This window comes from Lynx canadensis, chromosome A3 (genome assembly GCF_007474595.2).
Source record: "Lynx canadensis isolate LIC74 chromosome A3, mLynCan4.pri.v2, whole genome shotgun sequence".
Lineage (NCBI taxonomy): Eukaryota > Metazoa > Chordata > Mammalia > Carnivora > Felidae > Lynx > Lynx canadensis.
Genome location: NC_044305.1, coordinates 112,697,402 through 112,716,164, shown reverse-complemented (window position 1 = coordinate 112,716,164; position 18,763 = coordinate 112,697,402). Strand labels below are relative to the sequence as shown.

At 37.7% G+C, this 18,763-nt stretch overlaps 1 protein-coding gene across 1 annotated transcript; it reads right to left on the bottom strand.

Moving 5' to 3' along the window:
- Window positions 1-1,715: 1,715 nt before the first annotated feature.
- FAM98A (family with sequence similarity 98 member A) lies at window positions 1,716-17,704 on the bottom strand. The gene is made up of 8 exons (XM_030311322.1): window positions 17,550-17,704; window positions 14,232-14,380; window positions 12,025-12,159; window positions 8,200-8,384; window positions 7,110-7,190; window positions 6,443-6,559; window positions 3,601-3,768; window positions 1,716-3,511 (listed from the first exon to the last, which is right to left on the bottom strand). Exons 1-8 carry the CDS (start codon window positions 17,600-17,602, stop codon window positions 2,843-2,845), a joined length of 1,557 nt encoding a protein of 518 aa, XP_030167182.1. The 5' UTR covers window positions 17,603-17,704; the 3' UTR covers window positions 1,716-2,842.
- Window positions 17,705-18,763: the final 1,059 nt, after the last annotated feature.

Here is an 18,763-nt window from a genome sequence, read left to right as displayed (position 1 = left end):
ATATAACATTAGGTACCCTGTGATGAATGTATTTTGTAAGTAAACCCAATGGCCCTGTTAAAAAATAATGAATCAAATACCATCCAAAGTACTTAAGACAGAATGGTTAAGTATTATGAATATGTCTAAAACCTATTTTCAAAAGGATATAATATAGGTAAATAAAATATCCAGAAAGGTAGAATGGACACAACATAAAAAAATCCAATAGAATGTAAGTGATTTGGGCAGTGGGAAAATAGGTTAGTATATACAGACATGATTTCAAATGGTTTCCCTTAGCAAGAACTTATTTAACTCTTCTGTGTCCAGCACAGTTGGATGGATACTAGCTCAGTTTGGATCTAGAGCAAGAAATGACAATGATAGTGGCAGATGTCAGATAATCTCCACAGAAAATGTGGACACGCTATTTTAGTTTCTGGTTCAGAGAAGAAACAAAAGCACTAACAAAAGGTTCTTTCTCAATCTAAGTTAACAGTATTTTAAGATTTCATATGTCAAAAATTCCCATCTAAACATTTATCTTATTTCTCCAAGAAATTCCCACATTCCCTAATCTAGTTATTGTTTACTGCAAGTTAAAGTTACGAATATGTGTAAAATCGATACACGCTCTATACAAAATCTCAGAACTTTATTTTAATATAATGACAAACTAACTGGTGGTTTGAAAGATACCCTATTCAGAGAGAACTTAATCTGTCAAAGAGGAGAAACTAAAAGACCATCTTTTTATGGGTTTATAATGGGGGGAAAATGCTAGTTTGAGGCAGAAAACGGAGATGCAAATTTTAGAGCCATCATAAAAAAAATGTGTATTTGCTTGCTTACATGCTCAAATTTGAAAAGCAGTCTATTAACCACAAAATAAATCAAAATTATGTTTGTCAAAAGAATGAAACATATTCATTAGGTATACTGTGGAGTCTTTGGTTACAAAACAGATAAAGCAAATGTTAAGGTAACTATTGAGAATACATTCTAGGTTAAGATGTGAAACCTTGACAATTTTATTTCCGATAGGACATCCCTATACATACTAAATATATTTAATAGCATAGAGACACCAATAATTACAACTTTCAAGACAGACCTTAAAATCTTTAATGATAAATAAGAGTATTTTCAATTATCTTCAAGTTTGAACCTTTTAGGATGGTAAAGTCTTGCCAAAAAATCTAAAAAACCGGTAAAATTAACAAAATGATCAAGGTAGGCTTTTAAAATGGTTTTTAGGTAACAAAAGAATGTGCCTATCTCAATAGCAAAAAGAATATTGCTATTCTATGGCAAGACATTTAGTAGGAAAAGGAAATACTATTCCTGTTTTTACAAACATATTTTCAATTCACTTCCTTTTAAGAAAAAAGTCCCTCATTCGTAGGAAGAATGGCAAAATAAAAAAAAACCCTGAAAGATTAGGGTCATTAATTTATCTTTGCCTAATACATTGTGTAACAACAGCTCCCCCGAGTGGCCAGAAATGAGTAGTGAAGCTTTCTAGCTGTAATGTTCTAGTGAAAGGTAAATTTGGAAATACGTATTTTTCAATTATTTATGGCCTTAGGGTAAGGATTATCTTTCATTACAAATTATGTTTTAAAGAAACACTCAATAATCTTTGGGGAAACAAACTCTTAGCTCTTAAGCTGGAAACAAGTATCCACAATAATTCAGTTTTTAAAAGTAGCTAAAAGAAAACTCAAACCAGAGAGAGAACATACAGATACTTTATTGCTCACCTTTCACACAAAGCACACCTCCAGCCATTTTCTTTCACAGCTTGACAATGTTTACGTTTACAAAAACCCAGCCCGAAGCTTCATGTAGATTTCAGTAAAGGAGAATGTAAAACATCAACTCAGCCAGGCTTTTGTTTTCTGCAGCAATAATAAAGGGCCTCCTGCACTAAGCAAAAATCTGTCCTCTTACTTGGTAGTGCATTTCTTCCATTACAAAAAAAGTCTCCTGCCCCAAGCAAACTAATTTTGTATTTGCTGAGCCAGTGGTATTAACTCGTGCATAAAACAAATTTCAGTTTGCTGTTTCTTCTAACAGATTTCAAGTAAAAATAAGGTTTAAGGAGGAACTTGTTTTGAATGGATGCAGGTCAGTTTGAATTGCTATACTATATAAATGCCTACATGTATTATAGGTTCACAACTTAGTTTGCTTTTATAATCTTTACGGATTTTGGCCGTGTTCAAGGTTTTCAGAGTTGAGCATATGGTACAGTATTCCATCAAAAGAATAAGGCTACTGAATGTGCTATCTGCAGAAGAGCTCATTTAATAGGAACAGACCCAAAGTTCTATCATGAAGCAAATGTGGCATAATCTCTCTGAATAAAAAGCCAATCGGGGCAGAACTGTGCTTGGAAAATAGGCATTAGAATACTTCAAGGAAAACACATATAAATGGACTGTTAATATGAGGAAGCCTTCCTAGTTGTAAATCTAAAAAAATCTAGGAGAATCCTCATTTTCAAAACTGCTTTTTGAAAACTACTTATTCAAGTAATTTCTTCCCCAAAAAGTACACGTGTTCTGACTGTGGAATTAGTCTACTGGTCAATTAAAGGCAATTTTAATTACCTTTTAAAAAATTCTTCATACAAAGGAGAGAGGTTGTATATGTTTCTCAAACAAACTGCATTATGTAAGTCCTTAAAAAAAAAAAACAAAAACAGAATTGAATGAAGACCTACAAATACTTATGCCAAGCAGGAATCTGCCTGCCACCTGTGGTCTCACATTAATTCAAAATTGATGCTGGACTCAGAATTCTGAAACTAAGTTTCTATTACTTGAGCTCTAGCAAAATGTAAGGTTCCGTAGCCTCAACTAGTATAATGTCTTCCCTGTCCAAATCCAGAATGATTATACTGATAACCTCCATGCTGGAAGTGCTGTTCAAACTGTCCCCCTTGGTGATAATTCTGGCTCCCCCTTCCTCCCCAACCTCCTCCCTGGCCTCCACGTCCACCCCGGCCTCCACGACCACCTCTCCCTCCACGACCACTGCCTCGATCACTATGATGCCCACCATCTTGGTATCTATTGTCCTGCTGGTACCCACCACCCTGGTAACCACTTCCTGTATATGTAGATGTTTGGAAGCCACCATAACCACTACCTTGATAACTACCACTGTGGCCACCACCATGATAGCCACCTGGCTGGAAACCTGAATCTCGATAACCACCATCTTGGTAGCCACCTCCTCCTCCTCCACTCCCTCCATCCGTCCAGCCTCCTTGATGCTTATTTCCTCTTCCTCCCCCGCGGCTACCATGGTCATAGCCACCACGTCCACCTCTCCCTCCTCCTTGTTCATGACCTCCTCGTCCTCCATATGAGGAATGTTCATAACCACCTCTCCCTCCTCCTCGGCCTCCTGCTTGCTGCTGGGGGCCATCTTGCCTTTTCTGCCATGGTGGCATCTCTGGAGGTGGAGGTTCAATTTCGTTGGGTCTACCTCCTCTGTCAGGCACCCTGCCCATCAACACCTATGGGGTAAGAAAGAGGTTTTAAACTGCTGTATTTTTATAAATAGAAATAAATGTATGTGAAAGAAAAGTGAAGATACTTTAATCACCTTATTGATGGCACAGGCAGTCTTTTCTCTTATAGAGCCACTGCTTGTCCTTAAAATCTTCGACAAGTCCTGTCTTGCAGCCAGAAGGTGGGCGACAGAAATAGTACTTTTAGGAGATAAGACTGAGCGTTTTGGCTGGTAAACCTTTGCTAATTTTTCTGTCTGACTCTGTTGAAACAAAGTGTTCAAAGACAAAAGTCAATTTTCAAAATGAAAAAGAAACACTGATATTAAATATGTTCAAGACTTCCCAAATGTCTGATAATGTTACTAGGTTTAAGGTTGGAGGAGAAACATTATACTCACCACTGCTCCAACCTAGTCAATAACTATCTGAAGATACAACTGTGAGACCTGCTAATAGAGCAAAGAATAATGTTGGGAGGTGGCTAGGAGGGAGATACAAAGGGTCAAGGGGCTTCCCTTTAGGATTGTGGGGCCAAAAAGGTAAAAAGGTTCCCCCCTGCCATTGGTCTCAGATCAAACATATTTATCTACGTAGATACAAGGATGTAAACCATTTCAGTAATTTTGCTTTTTAATTTTCCCATCTTTACTTACAATGAGAAAAAATGTTAGCTATGATTAATTTGTACTAATTATGTTAACAGGACACATTTCTTCCAAAGTGATCCCCCTGTGTAATACTTTCCTCTATTATAAGTAATAAATAAGGAAAAAAGGTGTACATTAACCATTTAGTAGAAGGATAAGTTAATGACTAAAACAGTCAGCTCCTGAGAGACAAAACACTGGGAAACTGGGACACCGGGGCAGGCCACTTAGATGTGTGTGAAACACAAGACTGCAAAAGATAAATGAGCAAAGGACATAAAGAGAAATTTCACACACAAGAAAGTAAAGTTCAAACAAATATAAGAAATGTTTCCCAGACAAATTAATCTAAATGTGAGAAACAGCAATCTCCAATCTACTAAATTTTGGAAGCAACAGTTACAAGTACGATACACAGTAAAATAGCACAAAGACATAATATTTGGTGTCAGTTATACGCAGGTCTTAAAATATGGACGGTAAATGTTTAAATTATGTGAAAAACAGAATGTAAAAAAGTTTGTTATGATTGTATATATAGACAAAAGAAGGGAGATAATACTAAAAATGAAAACAGCTATTGTGGTTAAAACAATGGGATGATCAGTGACTTTTTATTTGAAAAAGTTTTCTTTAATAATTAAAAGGATAAAGAGATTGTCATCCATAGTTTGTCTGGAGGAATGTTTCCTGAATGTCTTGTATTTCTTTTTTATAGCCACTTGTACCTACAGTAAGTGCTCGACTCACTGTTTGTTGAATGGAAACAAACACTTTTGAGAAAATAGTTTTATGTTGCAAATAAAACTGATTTAAAATGCAATTTCAAAGTGATACAAGTACATAAATTTCATTATGTGAAACAAGTTCATTTTGTGCATATAAAGTAATTTCTATGAAGTTATTTAAAACCAAGTTTCAAAATGAGGTATCAGTACCTAAATTCCGTTAGAGGAAACAAAAAAAAAAAGATTTGTGTAAGTAATCTGTACAATGCTGATCTTCCCCAATACATTTAATATAGTGTGTAAAATCACTGTGTATTATGGTTCAAAAGGATCTTAAATATCACTTAGACTAAACATGATTATTTTCGAGATGTCCAAAATGGGGAGAGAAACAGCAGCTCCAACACACAGGGTCAGGATGCTCTGTGCTGTCATGCTGATGCCAAACTCAGGACCGCGGTTTGTCAGTGCCTCAGTCAGTGCACTGACATCAGTCAGTAGACGGTTTTCTAGCTACAAGAGGTGCAAGGTTTTTGTTTCAAGTGCATGGACCCCGCTGAGAGTGAAATGATTGTTTCTGGTATTTCCTACAACAGTCACAGAAGAGAACCATTTGCTGCATGTGTTGCTACCAAGTAGCTGTGAGGTCTCAGACAAAGCCTCCATTTTCTTTCAGTTGAAAATGAGGGGAATTAAGACCGATCTCTAAGACCCCTCTCCAACACTGAAGAATTGCAAGTTGATAAATATCTACCCCAACAATGTAGCAGACAAACAGGGCTTTGCTAAGGTTTAAAGATTTCAGGTGAAAATAAATATTATTAGCAAATAACTGGAGAACTAAATAAAAACCATTTCAGAGTCAATTAACTAAAATTCAGAAAAAAAATCTGTTTTCAAACAGGAATATACTATTAAGGGAATACCTCATACACATTTGGACCAACCTCCCCATAAATTCAAGGATCAGCTCCACTTCAGGGTTCTAAGGAGGTCAAATTAGTCAAGTGTGCCAATTTCTTTCTGCTTACTGATCGTATAGTAGATATTTAATATTTAATAAATATCTGTTGAATGACCAAGATCTTTACCTGGATTATCTCATTTAATCTGAAGTAAAACTGAAGTCTTACCAGATTCTCTAATTCTCTATAAATGCGCAGTAATATCTGGTCTTGCTAAATCCAGTATTTCTCACTTTAAGTAACAAATTAAATTGTTAGCTTTAAGTATAGCAAACAAGTGATTTCAAAATTTACTATTTTAGCGATTTTTAAATACTCTATCCATTTCTCTTACAAATGGGTACTCTTAGTAGGGCCTAAAACATACGGTTTTGCTAAAAAGAAAAAAAAAAATTGAAAAGCCTGAAAAAAATGTTTTCTTCATTATTGCTGAATAGCTGGAAGAGTTGCTACTCAGCAACTCATTGAAGAAAAATTCCTGTATGTGTCTCCTATGCATTTCTCTTATAGTCTCCACCATAGCTAACCTGTGCTAGGAATGTTTAAGGATCATGTCTATAAATACTCTGCTCTTTTAAATTATTTAGTATGTACCTTAGCTCTGTCAGACCAGCCAAAAGACTGGACAGTGACATCCAAACGTTTTATTAGCAGCTTTCTCCGAACTTCATATTCATTGGCTACAGCTTGGTTAATTGCTTCTATCTTTTCCTAAAAACAAAATTTAAAAGACCAGTTAGAATTTAAATCTGCTTGACCCCCTGTTCCAAGAGGGCAGAAACTTGTGTCTGCTTCATTCATAACCAATTAATTCCCCAGCACTTAGCACAAAACAAATTACTTGATATAGTACTAAAAGTTATAGTAAGTTGATGAAAAAATAGGCAAAACAATGTCTCAAAACATAATAAAGAATAAGCACAGAATTCTCATTAAGCCTTCCCATATTTCACTGTGTGAAGCTTAGCCCAGTGACATTTTTGGCTTGAAGGCAACCCATTTGGCAATTAGAAACATACTCGACTGCAATTTATTTTTTACTAGCTATGTGAAATATTTACAAATTATGAGGTAAGTGCTTCTAATCATACACAAATAAAATTATTCTGCCTAAATCTTAAGATTCACAAAACTGATTCTGAGAATGTCCAGCTAGGATACTACATATCAGAAAACATAAACAACACAAACTGTAAGTGTCAACACCATGAGAGAGGTAGATGGTTCTTTACCGAGTTTACTCAAGATGACTGCTACTCACCCAGTGGGCTGGTCCCATTGGCTTCTTCAATAAAGGCTTTCCCACATGGTTAGGTGGAACTTTTGCTAAGGTCTCCTTTAACTGACACAAACACATAAATGAATGAATAAACAAATCTAAAAGTAAAACATATCTTCCTCATCTTCCCATTTCCCATCATATCTTGCCATCAAAAGAAGATTCCTGACAGAGGCAAAGTTGGAGGATGTTTTGAAATGTACAAGACCCACACGATAAAGACACTCACTTGTCCCACTCCTCAAGTGCCTATGGAAGCATGATTCCTTCACTGTACCTAGAACAGTGCCTGACAACAGTAGGCACTCAATGGGTATTTGCTGAATGGATGAATGAACACACAGAAAATATAGACTATGGATACAGTGCTGCTCCCCTGTAGAGTTCAGCCGAATTTGTGCATCATGGTGTCCACTGACCCCACAATGCAAATGTACCAATTCTTAGAGTCCAGCAGATATGCATACAGAGAATAACTTTGCTATAACAAATACCATTCTCATATTTATTAAAATTGCTTATTCCTAGTCAATTATATTTTTAAAACCTCTTAACTGTAGATTACATGTGGCATAAAAATAATTCTGACTTATTTTCACATACTAGGTTGTTAGTAGTGGTCAACAAACCTAGCTTGCCATCTGAAACATGTAAGACTCAAAGTGACTGGATTAAAAAACCAAAAACATTGACATCCTTTTCTGTCCAGTCAATGGAAAGGAAGGTGATAACATTTAATGATAAAGACCTTAAAAATTAATTGCCTCAAAGTTCAGTGATAAAATTTTAAAAAGGACTTAAGTCTTAATTCTTTTTACATTATACCTAGCTTATTTCAGTTTATAAGTCAAAGCGTAAAGCTTCCTTTTTGAAAAAGAAACATGCTCACAAGTTTAAAAAAATAGTAAAACACTAATTTCTCTTTAAGGTATCTAGGATTTAAAACCCAAAACTCATTTAGTAACAATCATATGCACATTAGGTTCCCATTTAGAGAAATTAACTTGCTTCATTTCAAACAAATGTAGGACTATGCCTTTAATACACTACAATCTGGTACTAAAGGTCTTACTTTTTTTTCAATCCCGCTGAAGAATTGGAACATAGTTATATTGGCTGGAGGTTTGGACATTCCTAGAGCAATACATATGCCTTTCAACTCTTGAAAGACCTCACTACCGCCTCCTTCTTGAGCTTTTTTTGGAGGAGTATTCACACAGAGCATTCTGGCAGCTTCTAGTTCTGAGATGAGGTATGCTGAAGTAAACAAAATAAGATTTCAAAATGAGATACAGCTACAGTTAATAGTCATAAGTCTGGAGTCACAACTCTATAGACCTAGTGATACGTAACTTTTAAAGCTGCAAGAATGGATAAAAACAAGAAAAGAAAACCATTTTTACCTGCAAATGACATAACATATAAACTGGTTCTGTAGTTCAGGTATTTAATCAATATATGTTTAAAGGGTGATTTAAAATAAGTGATTCTTCTTTGAAACCAAAGTAACAAGGTAGATCACATCTAAAAATCTGGATCTGTGTTATCCCACTATCCAGAACAGGGGTTGGCATCTGCTAACAAATTTACCAAAGGTGGCAGGTGGCAATCCTCAGCAACAGTTGAAACTGGTTATTTTTTTTTACTTCTCACTACTGACATGCAGCAGTGATGGAACTCTCTTGCTCTCTTACGTTCCAAAACTTAGGCAGTCTGTTCAGAACTGGCATAAAACATTTTCAAGTAATAAAAACTTAACTTACAAAAGGGGAAAGGCACGAAATTCCCCAAAGATCCTTTCTCACGGTCTCCAGTAGCCTAATGCCCCCCTCTCTGGCTGTTTAAAGAAACCCCTCTTCTATCTTTGATCTTCTCAATATTCCCTTTCCCCTACCTTCCTCCTTCTCTCCCTACTCCCCCCAACTCCCCTGAAAAACATCAACAGAACTTTCTAAGCTTTCCTTGGCAGAGTCCTTCTGTATCAATATCATCCCCTTATGTGTTGATTTCAGCCAGGTATAATGAGGGCTGCAATCTGCTTCAGGTGACTGAAGGTATAAAATATTCACTCTTATTTCTTTAACCTTCCCAAGGACATTTAAATTTTTATGAAAGATGATTAATAATCATTTGGATCTCAGGATTTCCGGTTATGTGACAAAGTGAGAACCTTCTGACATTAGAAAGAGAGTTTTGGAAAAAGACATTTTTGGACATTTTGGAAAAAGCCATAGGGCTCTTAAGTCCTATGAGAAATACCAAAGAATGATCAGCTTGGGTATCTCATTTCCTATACCCAAGGTGTTATGCTAGAACAATAAATAACAGCCAAGCTGCTGGAAAGGTCATTCTAAATGGTTTTGATAAAATCTTAATGTGTTCCATACAGCAAACTGTATGAGTTAAAAGATCAAAAAAGTAAAACTCCATGGTCATGAAAATAACCACTGTTTTTCTAAATAAAGTTTTACTGGAACACTACCATGATCATTTCCATAACCTCTCTGGCTGGTATATGCTACAACAGCAGAGTTAAGGAGTTGTGACAAAGACCTTATGGCCTACGAAGCTGAAAATATTCACCGCCTCGTCCTTTTAAAGAAAAAGTTTGCCAACCCTTGTTCTAGAAAATCATGATTTAATAAACTGGTTCTCCAAATTTGGGACAACATAGCTCAGGCATCCATAAAATTAGTTCACCAATACAATTCCCATCAAAAAAAAACATTAACTGTAACTGAAGTTCAAAGTACTAGGAAGGGTACTGGAAATATAATACAAAACAAAACAGATGATCTCTACTGGCAATCTAGTTAGGAATAAAGAATATATGCATAAAAAGATGAATAATTCTTCATCTATTAAGAACTCCGATATCTGACTTATTTTACCTAAGGGAAATAATTGGACAACCAGACAGGCAATGAACAGCTAAAACTTCTTAACCGGACACAGGAGAGTTTTTTAGCCACTCATTCAAAGTCTAGTCTACTAACAATTCTAACGAGATTGGTTATATTCCCCTTTGGAACACAATATATTAAAAGCTTCAAATTAAGAAGTTCAAGGGTGCTGGAGAAGTAAAATTATAGCATTAAGATGTGACAACTGATACTTGGAAAGATGAGAAATATTTATACAGAGCGAAAAGAAAATGAGCACATGTACATAAATACTAGCATGACAGAGGGAATACAAACTGAGGGGAATATTTTAAAGGGGAAACAGCAGAAGCAAAGATAGAGGAGGGAGTAATGTATATGTGCATGAATTCCAAGAGCAGCATAACCTTTAGTTGGTTTAGTCATTTAGTTGAGAAGCAAACAGTTGTATATTACTCATGAGCTTTTGAGTTGATAGCACATTAAAATAAAGTCTAGGGGCGCCTGGGTGCTCAGTCGGGCTCTGACTTTGGCTCAGGTCATGATCTCACGGTCTGTGAGTTCGAGCCCTGCATTGGGCTCTGTGCTGACAGCTCAGAGACTGGAGCCTGCTTTGCATTCTGTGTCTCTCTCTCTCTGCCCCTCCCCCGTTCATGCTCTGTCTCTGTCTCAAAAATAAACATTAAAAAAAAATTAAAGTCTATAAATTATGACCCCGAGTCCAAAATAATATTCAGTGCAGTCTGCTTAAGAAACAGGAAAGAGTCAAAGGCATTTTATAAAGATTTATATTCAAAGTGGTTTTTATAAGTATGAACACTAAAAAGGCCCAACTCTTAGCTCTTTGAAAACATTAGTTATTCATGATCATTACTAAGCTTTCCATAAAGTTCTTATCTTCCTATGTAAGATAACATATCCCGAGTGCCAAATACTAGGTTTTGGTAAGCAGTGTTACAAAGGAAGAACGAGTGAGTACACTGTGGCTGAGCCAGTTCTAGAAATTGCACAATTTGAAGGATACTGAATGCACACCTAAGAACTACATGCAGCAGTATTAGTATTTCAAGCAGTATCTAACCTTATGTGTATACCCCCCTCCACCCCCAAAAAATCATTCAACAAAGGGGAAATTATGAAAGTGATTCTGGAATAACTCAGTGTCTGGGTATAATGGCTATGAACACCATTTTTAAAAAACTGAACTTTCAAAATTAGAGCTGTCACATTATTCAGAAACCACAGTTATAAAGACAATATTTTAAAAACCCCGACCTATTTATGTCATAATAAGAACTATAATATTCACTTAACCAAAGCTTAATCTAAATGTGTCTCAGATGCTACAAAACTTGTGAGTTAAGACTACTGGCTGTGTTTACTGCAAGGTTCACTTAAGGCAATAAAATTTGTGAGTCTACTTACTGTTTTTCAGGGTGAAGAAAGAAATCGTAGTTAGTATACAAAAAACATGGAAAGAAAGAAGTTTTTGTAACAATTTATTTCCCAGAATGATCAGTAAGTGCAGGAAAAATTCAAATACTATTCCAGAAAATTTTACATTGTAATTTGATAGATTTACAAACAAAACCAAAACCCCCAATTACCCAGCCACAAAGAAATACCCACAATATACAACACTTTAATTTTTTTAAAAAATCTTCATTATTCCCACACTACCTTCCTAGTCTGTTTTAAAATGTGCTTCCAGTCCAGAACGCTAAGGTTTAATGATCACACACTTGAATACTGGGCACTACCTACGGTCACATTAGGTGAAGCATAATACTTCGAGTACCAGGAAAGTTAAATGATAAAAGAGGAGTAATTACAAAACAACGCTGCTACCAGTGCACAGGACCACGATTAGCTTCTAAGTTGAAAATGTAATAGTTTTCTTTAAAATATGTAGCATTCTGATTTCAATCCGTAATGAAATAGTAAACAGCCAGTTTATTAGTCAAAGAAAACATGAATAAAAAATAACAGCTACATTCTAGTAGCTATGAACTTACTGAGCAAAAGGAGGCAGTTCTTCTGAACGAGAAGGCGCTTGGTCACATCCCCAGATGTCAGTGAAAGATATGGACAGTTCATCTCCCCTAGTAGCCCACTCACCTCAAGCTGGAATTCTTCAGCTTCACTCGGGCCTTTTAAGAATTAAGATAACCTTGTTTAATAAAAATTGTTTTTCTTATTAGCATAAAAGTTATATATGTAAGTTGAAAGTTTTAACAGGATATTCCTAACACAAGTTACTTTGACTTCTAAATCCTTCCTTTCTCACACCACTGCCAACTTCTGTTCTTGAGAAGTTTTCATTAGGTTATTCCCTTATTGGAGAATCTTTAATGATTTCCTAATTTCTACCTCACCTAATCTAATTATCTGTCTGCCCTTAAAGATTCTTCTTCACGGCTTCTCCACTTTACCTTCCCTGCAAACTGCTATGTAGTAGTACCTATGACATATATATAGTAGTTACCCTCTACCTCCACAAATATTCCATTTGTGCCACGCCAGTCTCCTCACTGTCGAAGGAACAGGCAGACTCATTTCCACGTCTGTGCCTTCACTTAAGTTATTCCCTGCGATTGATATGCCCTCTATGTGCTTCTCATCTATCAAACCTCACCTGCCCATCAAAGCCCAGTGGTCTTGGTCCTTGCTAGAACCTTCCCCAAGTGCTGCTGCGCTCACTGATTTCCTCCTGCTGTGAACCATAAAGTGAAGCACTGAATTACTGTACTAACCTCCAGTGGTTCCATTTGTGTCTAACATTCCCAATGAGATTAAATCTGAAGTTAGCAAACATGACTTCTAATTCTGTATCCCCATAACACGTAAAGTACAGAGTTTATCTCGTGAACCAAGGAAAAACAATGCCCCTTCTTCCTTACCATTCTTTCTAATGGCTTTCTATCACACAGGGGCAAAAATCAACAAACTCTGAATCACTTGATCTGAGTTCATTTTCTCATCTGTAAAATGGGAAGGCTGTATTACTGTTTTGCAAACTGTTCTGTAAACTCAAATTCCAAATAACTCCTTTACAAGGAGCCAGGGAGGAGAGACTTGTGTTAAACATACTCCCTCTTAACTTCAACCAAATAGGTACATTTTACCTGTTTTGTATGTTGGCTTCTATGAGATGTTTTCTTTTGAAAGGGGCTCCAGGTTATAGTTATCATCTAGTATACATGTTTTCACAAGTTCCTATAGTTTCTGAAATGTGAGGCCAAGAGGCAGTATTAAGAGTACTGACCCCCAATCTTGACTGCTGGGGTTGAACTCTGGTGATATCATGCACTAGTTGTGTGACCTCAGACAACGCATTTAACCTAGCTGTGCTTTCTTGTTTCATGTATAAAAGAGCAATAAAACCTGCCTCAGGTTTTAAATGAGTTAACACATAGAAAATGCTTAGAACATAATGCTCAATAAATGTAAGCCATGCTATCATTACTGTTATGCTACAGTGTCCTTAATAATTGGAAACGGCTGCAACTAACATGTACATTAAATGTACTAAACATGTAAAAACGTGAGCTCTTCAAATGGGATTGTGTCGGGTGTGGGTGGGGAGTATGTGTATAGTTCTCCATGAGCGTAGGTTAACAAGTAGGCATTTATCTTTGTCTCCCATTGTAGGTTTACCTATGGTAGGAGGGAGCCAGATGGTGTAGTGTTAGGTTCCAAGCTTCTGTCTCTTTTGCAGAATAAACAAAGTAGTGCTAATACAATAACAAAATTGGCAAGTATAAAACAGCTCTCAACACCGTAAATCTGATGGTGCTGCATCTGATTGTGGTGGATCTAGTGATACATTTCTGCGATACAGAAAACTTCTTAAGAAAGTGTTCTCTTTCTTCCCATGTATAAAAGAACTGTAATGCATTTACTTTACATGCCACACGTCCTCCTGGAATCTAGTGGTCCTAAGAAAAACATTCCAACTTTGAGTTCTAGCCACCAATTTAAGAGCTCACAAGTCATGTTTTACAAAGAATGGAAAGTTCATATATGCAATACTTGTCTCCCATTTCTGTATCTCAGTAATAAGATCTTTTCAACTTTCACTTAACTTCAACTTTTAATGTTTTTTTTTTCTTTTTACACTTAGAAAAAACTTAAAATTTCAGGTTTAGTACTAATAATGTTCAACTGACAATACCCCGATTTTAATTTTATGTTTTGCACCTAAAACTGAATGTTTACTTACTGTTAGTTGCTTGCACATTTTCCTCTAGTTTACAGAACACTCTTAATTCAGACACCAGCCAAGCACAGAGTTTGGTAAACTCAGGGGAACTGGCTCCAGCACAGACTGCCTGAGACAGAGCGCCATCTTCCAACAATGGACCCTTGTAACTGGTAAGTAAAAAACTGTACTTCAGAAGAATATAAAATCACACCTAATATTTTATACAATTTATCTATGTATTATTTGTAGTTAGAGGACCAATTTCTAAACCTGCAAATACAAATAAAATTTACAGAAAATAAAATTTAAGTTTTTAATTTTAATCTAACAAAATCGATTAGAAAAATAAGCTACTTGGTAATAGCATTTCAATTCTTCAAAATACATAGGAGTATTTAATAGAATCATATACACTACTAAATTATGTCAACTTCTATCCATTCACTGAAAGCTCTTATTGTACAAAGATTTTCTTACTTTAACTTAATTGAAATTAAAACATTAAAAAGTGATAGCTCATTATACTACAGTTTACAATTTCAGAAATATAACTTAGGTTATCTTTTCTAGAATTTTTTCCAGAAATGAATTAGATAATTTTTTAATGACTTTCTTTAAAAGCAAAAACTTGTCAGTTAATCAATTATTTGCTTTTTCTATATTTAATGACAGTTAAGACTATTAAGACATACTAGTACTCAAGAAATGTCTGGATTTATTTAAAACATGAATAACTGCTGGCAAGCTGATGTCTGGGCAAACTGGTGCATCTGAATCCTAACCCTTTTTAAGTGATTCAAGCATAATCTTAAAATATTATTAAATGTTCACATATTCATAAAAGACAACAGTAATAATGAACCCCAGCCTAGAATATAACTAGAACCAAAGATCCTGTCATTCTCAAAGCAATTTTAAAATACATGTTCTTCAGAAGATTATTTTATCTTTTAAGTGAAATACTGATAAAAACACTGTTATTAAAGATGAACATTAAGTATGCTTAAGATAATTTGAAGTTTGGAGGTACAGAGATGTTCGAGAAATGACAATAATTTGGTTCTTTTAAAATGCACTTAAGTGTTTATACACTGAATTGAATGGAAAAAAACCTTACACAAAAAGTGAGATTATATAGTCTGGCATCTAGATTCAACCCACAAATTATTAGATACTGCAATATAGAGACTAGGCCTACAAATGTCTCCTTGTGTTACACATTTAGAATGTTAGTTTATTCTACAAATAGTTATTGAATTTGTACTGTGTGCCAAATTAAAGATAAACGATAGTCATTTAAATTGTAGTAATTCTCAGTGAATCCTTTAAACGTACATGTCCATCAATTAGGCCTGAATTTTAATGACTGAATGTCATCAAACTCAGTAGTTTTGCTTAAAATTTATAGCAAAGTTTTCAGAAAATCTGATGGTTCAATCTGATGGGCTGTACATTACAACCCATCTCAAATGTTTACTTGATTACAATGATTACAGTAACAACTACTTTTTTAGTACTCCAGAAAATACAGTGAAAAGAGTAGAACAATAATGGGAAGAAACAGCATCCACCACCAATTCTTTAGGCAACATCTACCCAAGCAGAATGACTACATTTAAATAAGGCTCTCTTCCCTCAGTCTACTACTCCTTCAATGCTAACCTTAAGTGTCATTTCTTCTAGGAAGCTTTTGGGACTTTATTTGCTTTCCAAGTGTAAAGAGACCTTCGTCCTCAGTTCTCAGAGCATTTTCTCACAGTGTGAATTTCTCTTCTACCTCACTTTGGGCTAGTAAATGATCAGCCCAACACTGCCCCAGAGCACAAGTGCTCCTTAAAAATGTTTACTGAATGAATGGATTCATATGTGAGCAATCAATTTAGTCTGAGATGTCTGCCAAAGAGACCATTTTGCTGAATGTGACTTTTACCTATACTCTAATCAAAGAAATAAGCCCCCTAAAGTCTGGAATATTCTGAAAATTCAGAGCAAGCTCCAAAGAGAGAGACAATGATAATTCACTGTAACAAAAAAAGATAAACACCACCAATTCTTTTCCCAAAAATTTCTACCAGGACAGCAAGTTACTTAAATGGGCAGACTCTGAGAACCTCATGGTGTCCTTTCCTTTCCTTTTTTTTTTTTTTTAACTTTTTAAAATATTTATTTTTGAGACAGAGAGAGAGACAGTGCGAGCGAGCGCAAGTGGGGAAAGGGCAGAGAGAGGGAGACAGAATCTGAAGCAGGCGCCAGGCTCTGAGCTGTCGGCACAGAGCCCGATGCGGGGCTTGAACTCACTGACCGTGATATCATGACATAAGCCAGAGTCAGAGCTTAACCGACTAAGCCACCCAGGGGCCCCGTCGGTGGACTTTCCTAAAGAAAGGTTCCCCCAAAGGTTTCCATATCATGAACACCCTTGGGGAGAGTTTTGACAAAGGACTTGTTATTTTATAAATACAGCTAGCTAAATCTGTATTTTTTGGACACCATTTACGTGTAGACACATAATGTAATTCTACAGTTTATTTCTGGAACCACCCGTAGTCCAAAAGGTTCTAAATTCTCAAGTTTTAATAGAGTACACTGATCTCAGTGACCCAGAGAGATCAGAAGCCCTATTCCCAGCTTCTAGATACTAAATCATGGTTGGGTAACTGTAAGAAGAGACAAAATGCACAACAAACATGCAGGGGATGTGGTGGCTGAAGAGAACTCTAAGGGTAGGGACTAATGGTGGCTTAGAGTGTCACTGTCAGGGGAAACAGCAAGTGGTTCCCATGAAGGTGGTGACAGGTTAGGTACATAAGTGAGGTGGCTAGCGGAATGGATGCAGGCATGTGGCTTAGGGAAGCCTGAGTGCATGCAGAGATGACTGGGCAAAGGAGATTTTTTTGATAGAAAATGGGGTGGGGTAGGAGCAGGGGCTCAGGACACGAGCAGAAGTTTGGAGAACGAGTAGGAAAAAAGAGAATCAACTTTGGCAACCTCCAGAGTGAGGGGGTAGGGCAAGACGATGGGGAGCAAGAAGAGAAGCTCGGGGAGGGGGGTGGCGAGAACCCAGAGCCCAGACAATGACACGCATGACTGACAAACGCTGCGGGTAACTCGGCTGCAGGGAGCACAGGGCAGGCCTACGGTCGTCGCGTTAGGAGGGCCCCGACCCGGCAGGGCAGACAGTGGACGTGGCATTGGGGTCCCGGAGCCATATGGAGGCGACAGCCAGGAGCCACCGGGTGCGGCGTGGAAAGGCAGGTGTCCCCGACTGGGGCGGAGGAGGTGTTCCCGGGGGCCGGCAGTGTGAGGTTTAGGAGACCCGTACCCTGGCAGTCTTACCCCAGATCTTCCAACGACTCCAAGATGTCAGTCTCCATGAGGTCACACTCCATGCTACTGTGGTATTCAAATTTCCGAGTCGTCAGGCTCCCCTCTTCGCCGGCAACGCGTACACTCGCGCATGCGCTGCCTCCCCGGAACTTCCAAGTCGACAGCTGGCGCCTCAACCGCTGCACTGCGCATGCCCGGAGCGTGCGCAAGAAACTCGGTCCCGCCCTCCGCCCCACCCCTGCCGGCTAAAGGGGTGCTGGGCGGCACCGTGTTACACATGCGTATTAGCGAATAGCGAAGCCGGTGGCCCGAAGAAGGGCAGGAGGACTGGCTGCGTGGCAGCTGGGCGTGGGGACCTACCTCGAGGGGGAGCGCTCTAACTTCTCTTTATTGGGTGTACGCATGTGCGAATATTGGAGCGAGATGGGCGCAGGAGGAGCTTGGGGGGTGGCGTCTTAGGACTTGGTGGGTGTTGGCTGTGAAGCGGAGTCTTGGGAGCCCAGGGAGTCACCCGGGTGGATGCCCGCAGCGTGCTGGCGTGTTCTCGCCTGAGCTGTGGGGCGTGGGGAAAGGGAAAACTCTAATTCCTTAGGACAGGCGTAGACGGGCCAGTGCCGAGAACGCCAGATAGCGTGCCATTTGATTTCGCTGTGGCGGCGGTAGCTTTATTCCAGGCTTAGAGAGGCGTCAACTTTCCCTTGACAAGGAGGAATTCACAAAGTTGTTTCATTCCCCCTGTTGCGTTCTCTACCTGATTTCTTAAGCCCTTTCCAGAGCTTTTATTCCCAGGCGCCTTATTTTAAGGAGGCGGCGGGGGTGCGGGGGAAGGGCTTCACTCCGTATCAAATAGAATAGTATATATTTAAATCCACGCAATTTAAACAGCGAATAAACTTTTTTGTTGTAATATCATTGTTTTTGACATTTGGCTCCGTGTGACATTCAGTTCACTATGGGTTATGATTCTCCGGCAGTTATTGATTGGGCATGTACGTAGAAGTTACTGGTAAATGAGAAAATTGTTCTCAAAGTGACGGCATATTTAGAAAATTACACTTAAACATGTATTGGTATAATGTTGAATTGTATAGGTCTTTAAAGAGTTTCCACACTGCCAGCAAATTTTGTTTTGTAGTTCTCAACATTTTTGTGTCTAATGGATACATGCCCCTATCTTTACCCAGTTGCCCCTCTTCCCCTTATTTTGCATCATCTGGAGTGGG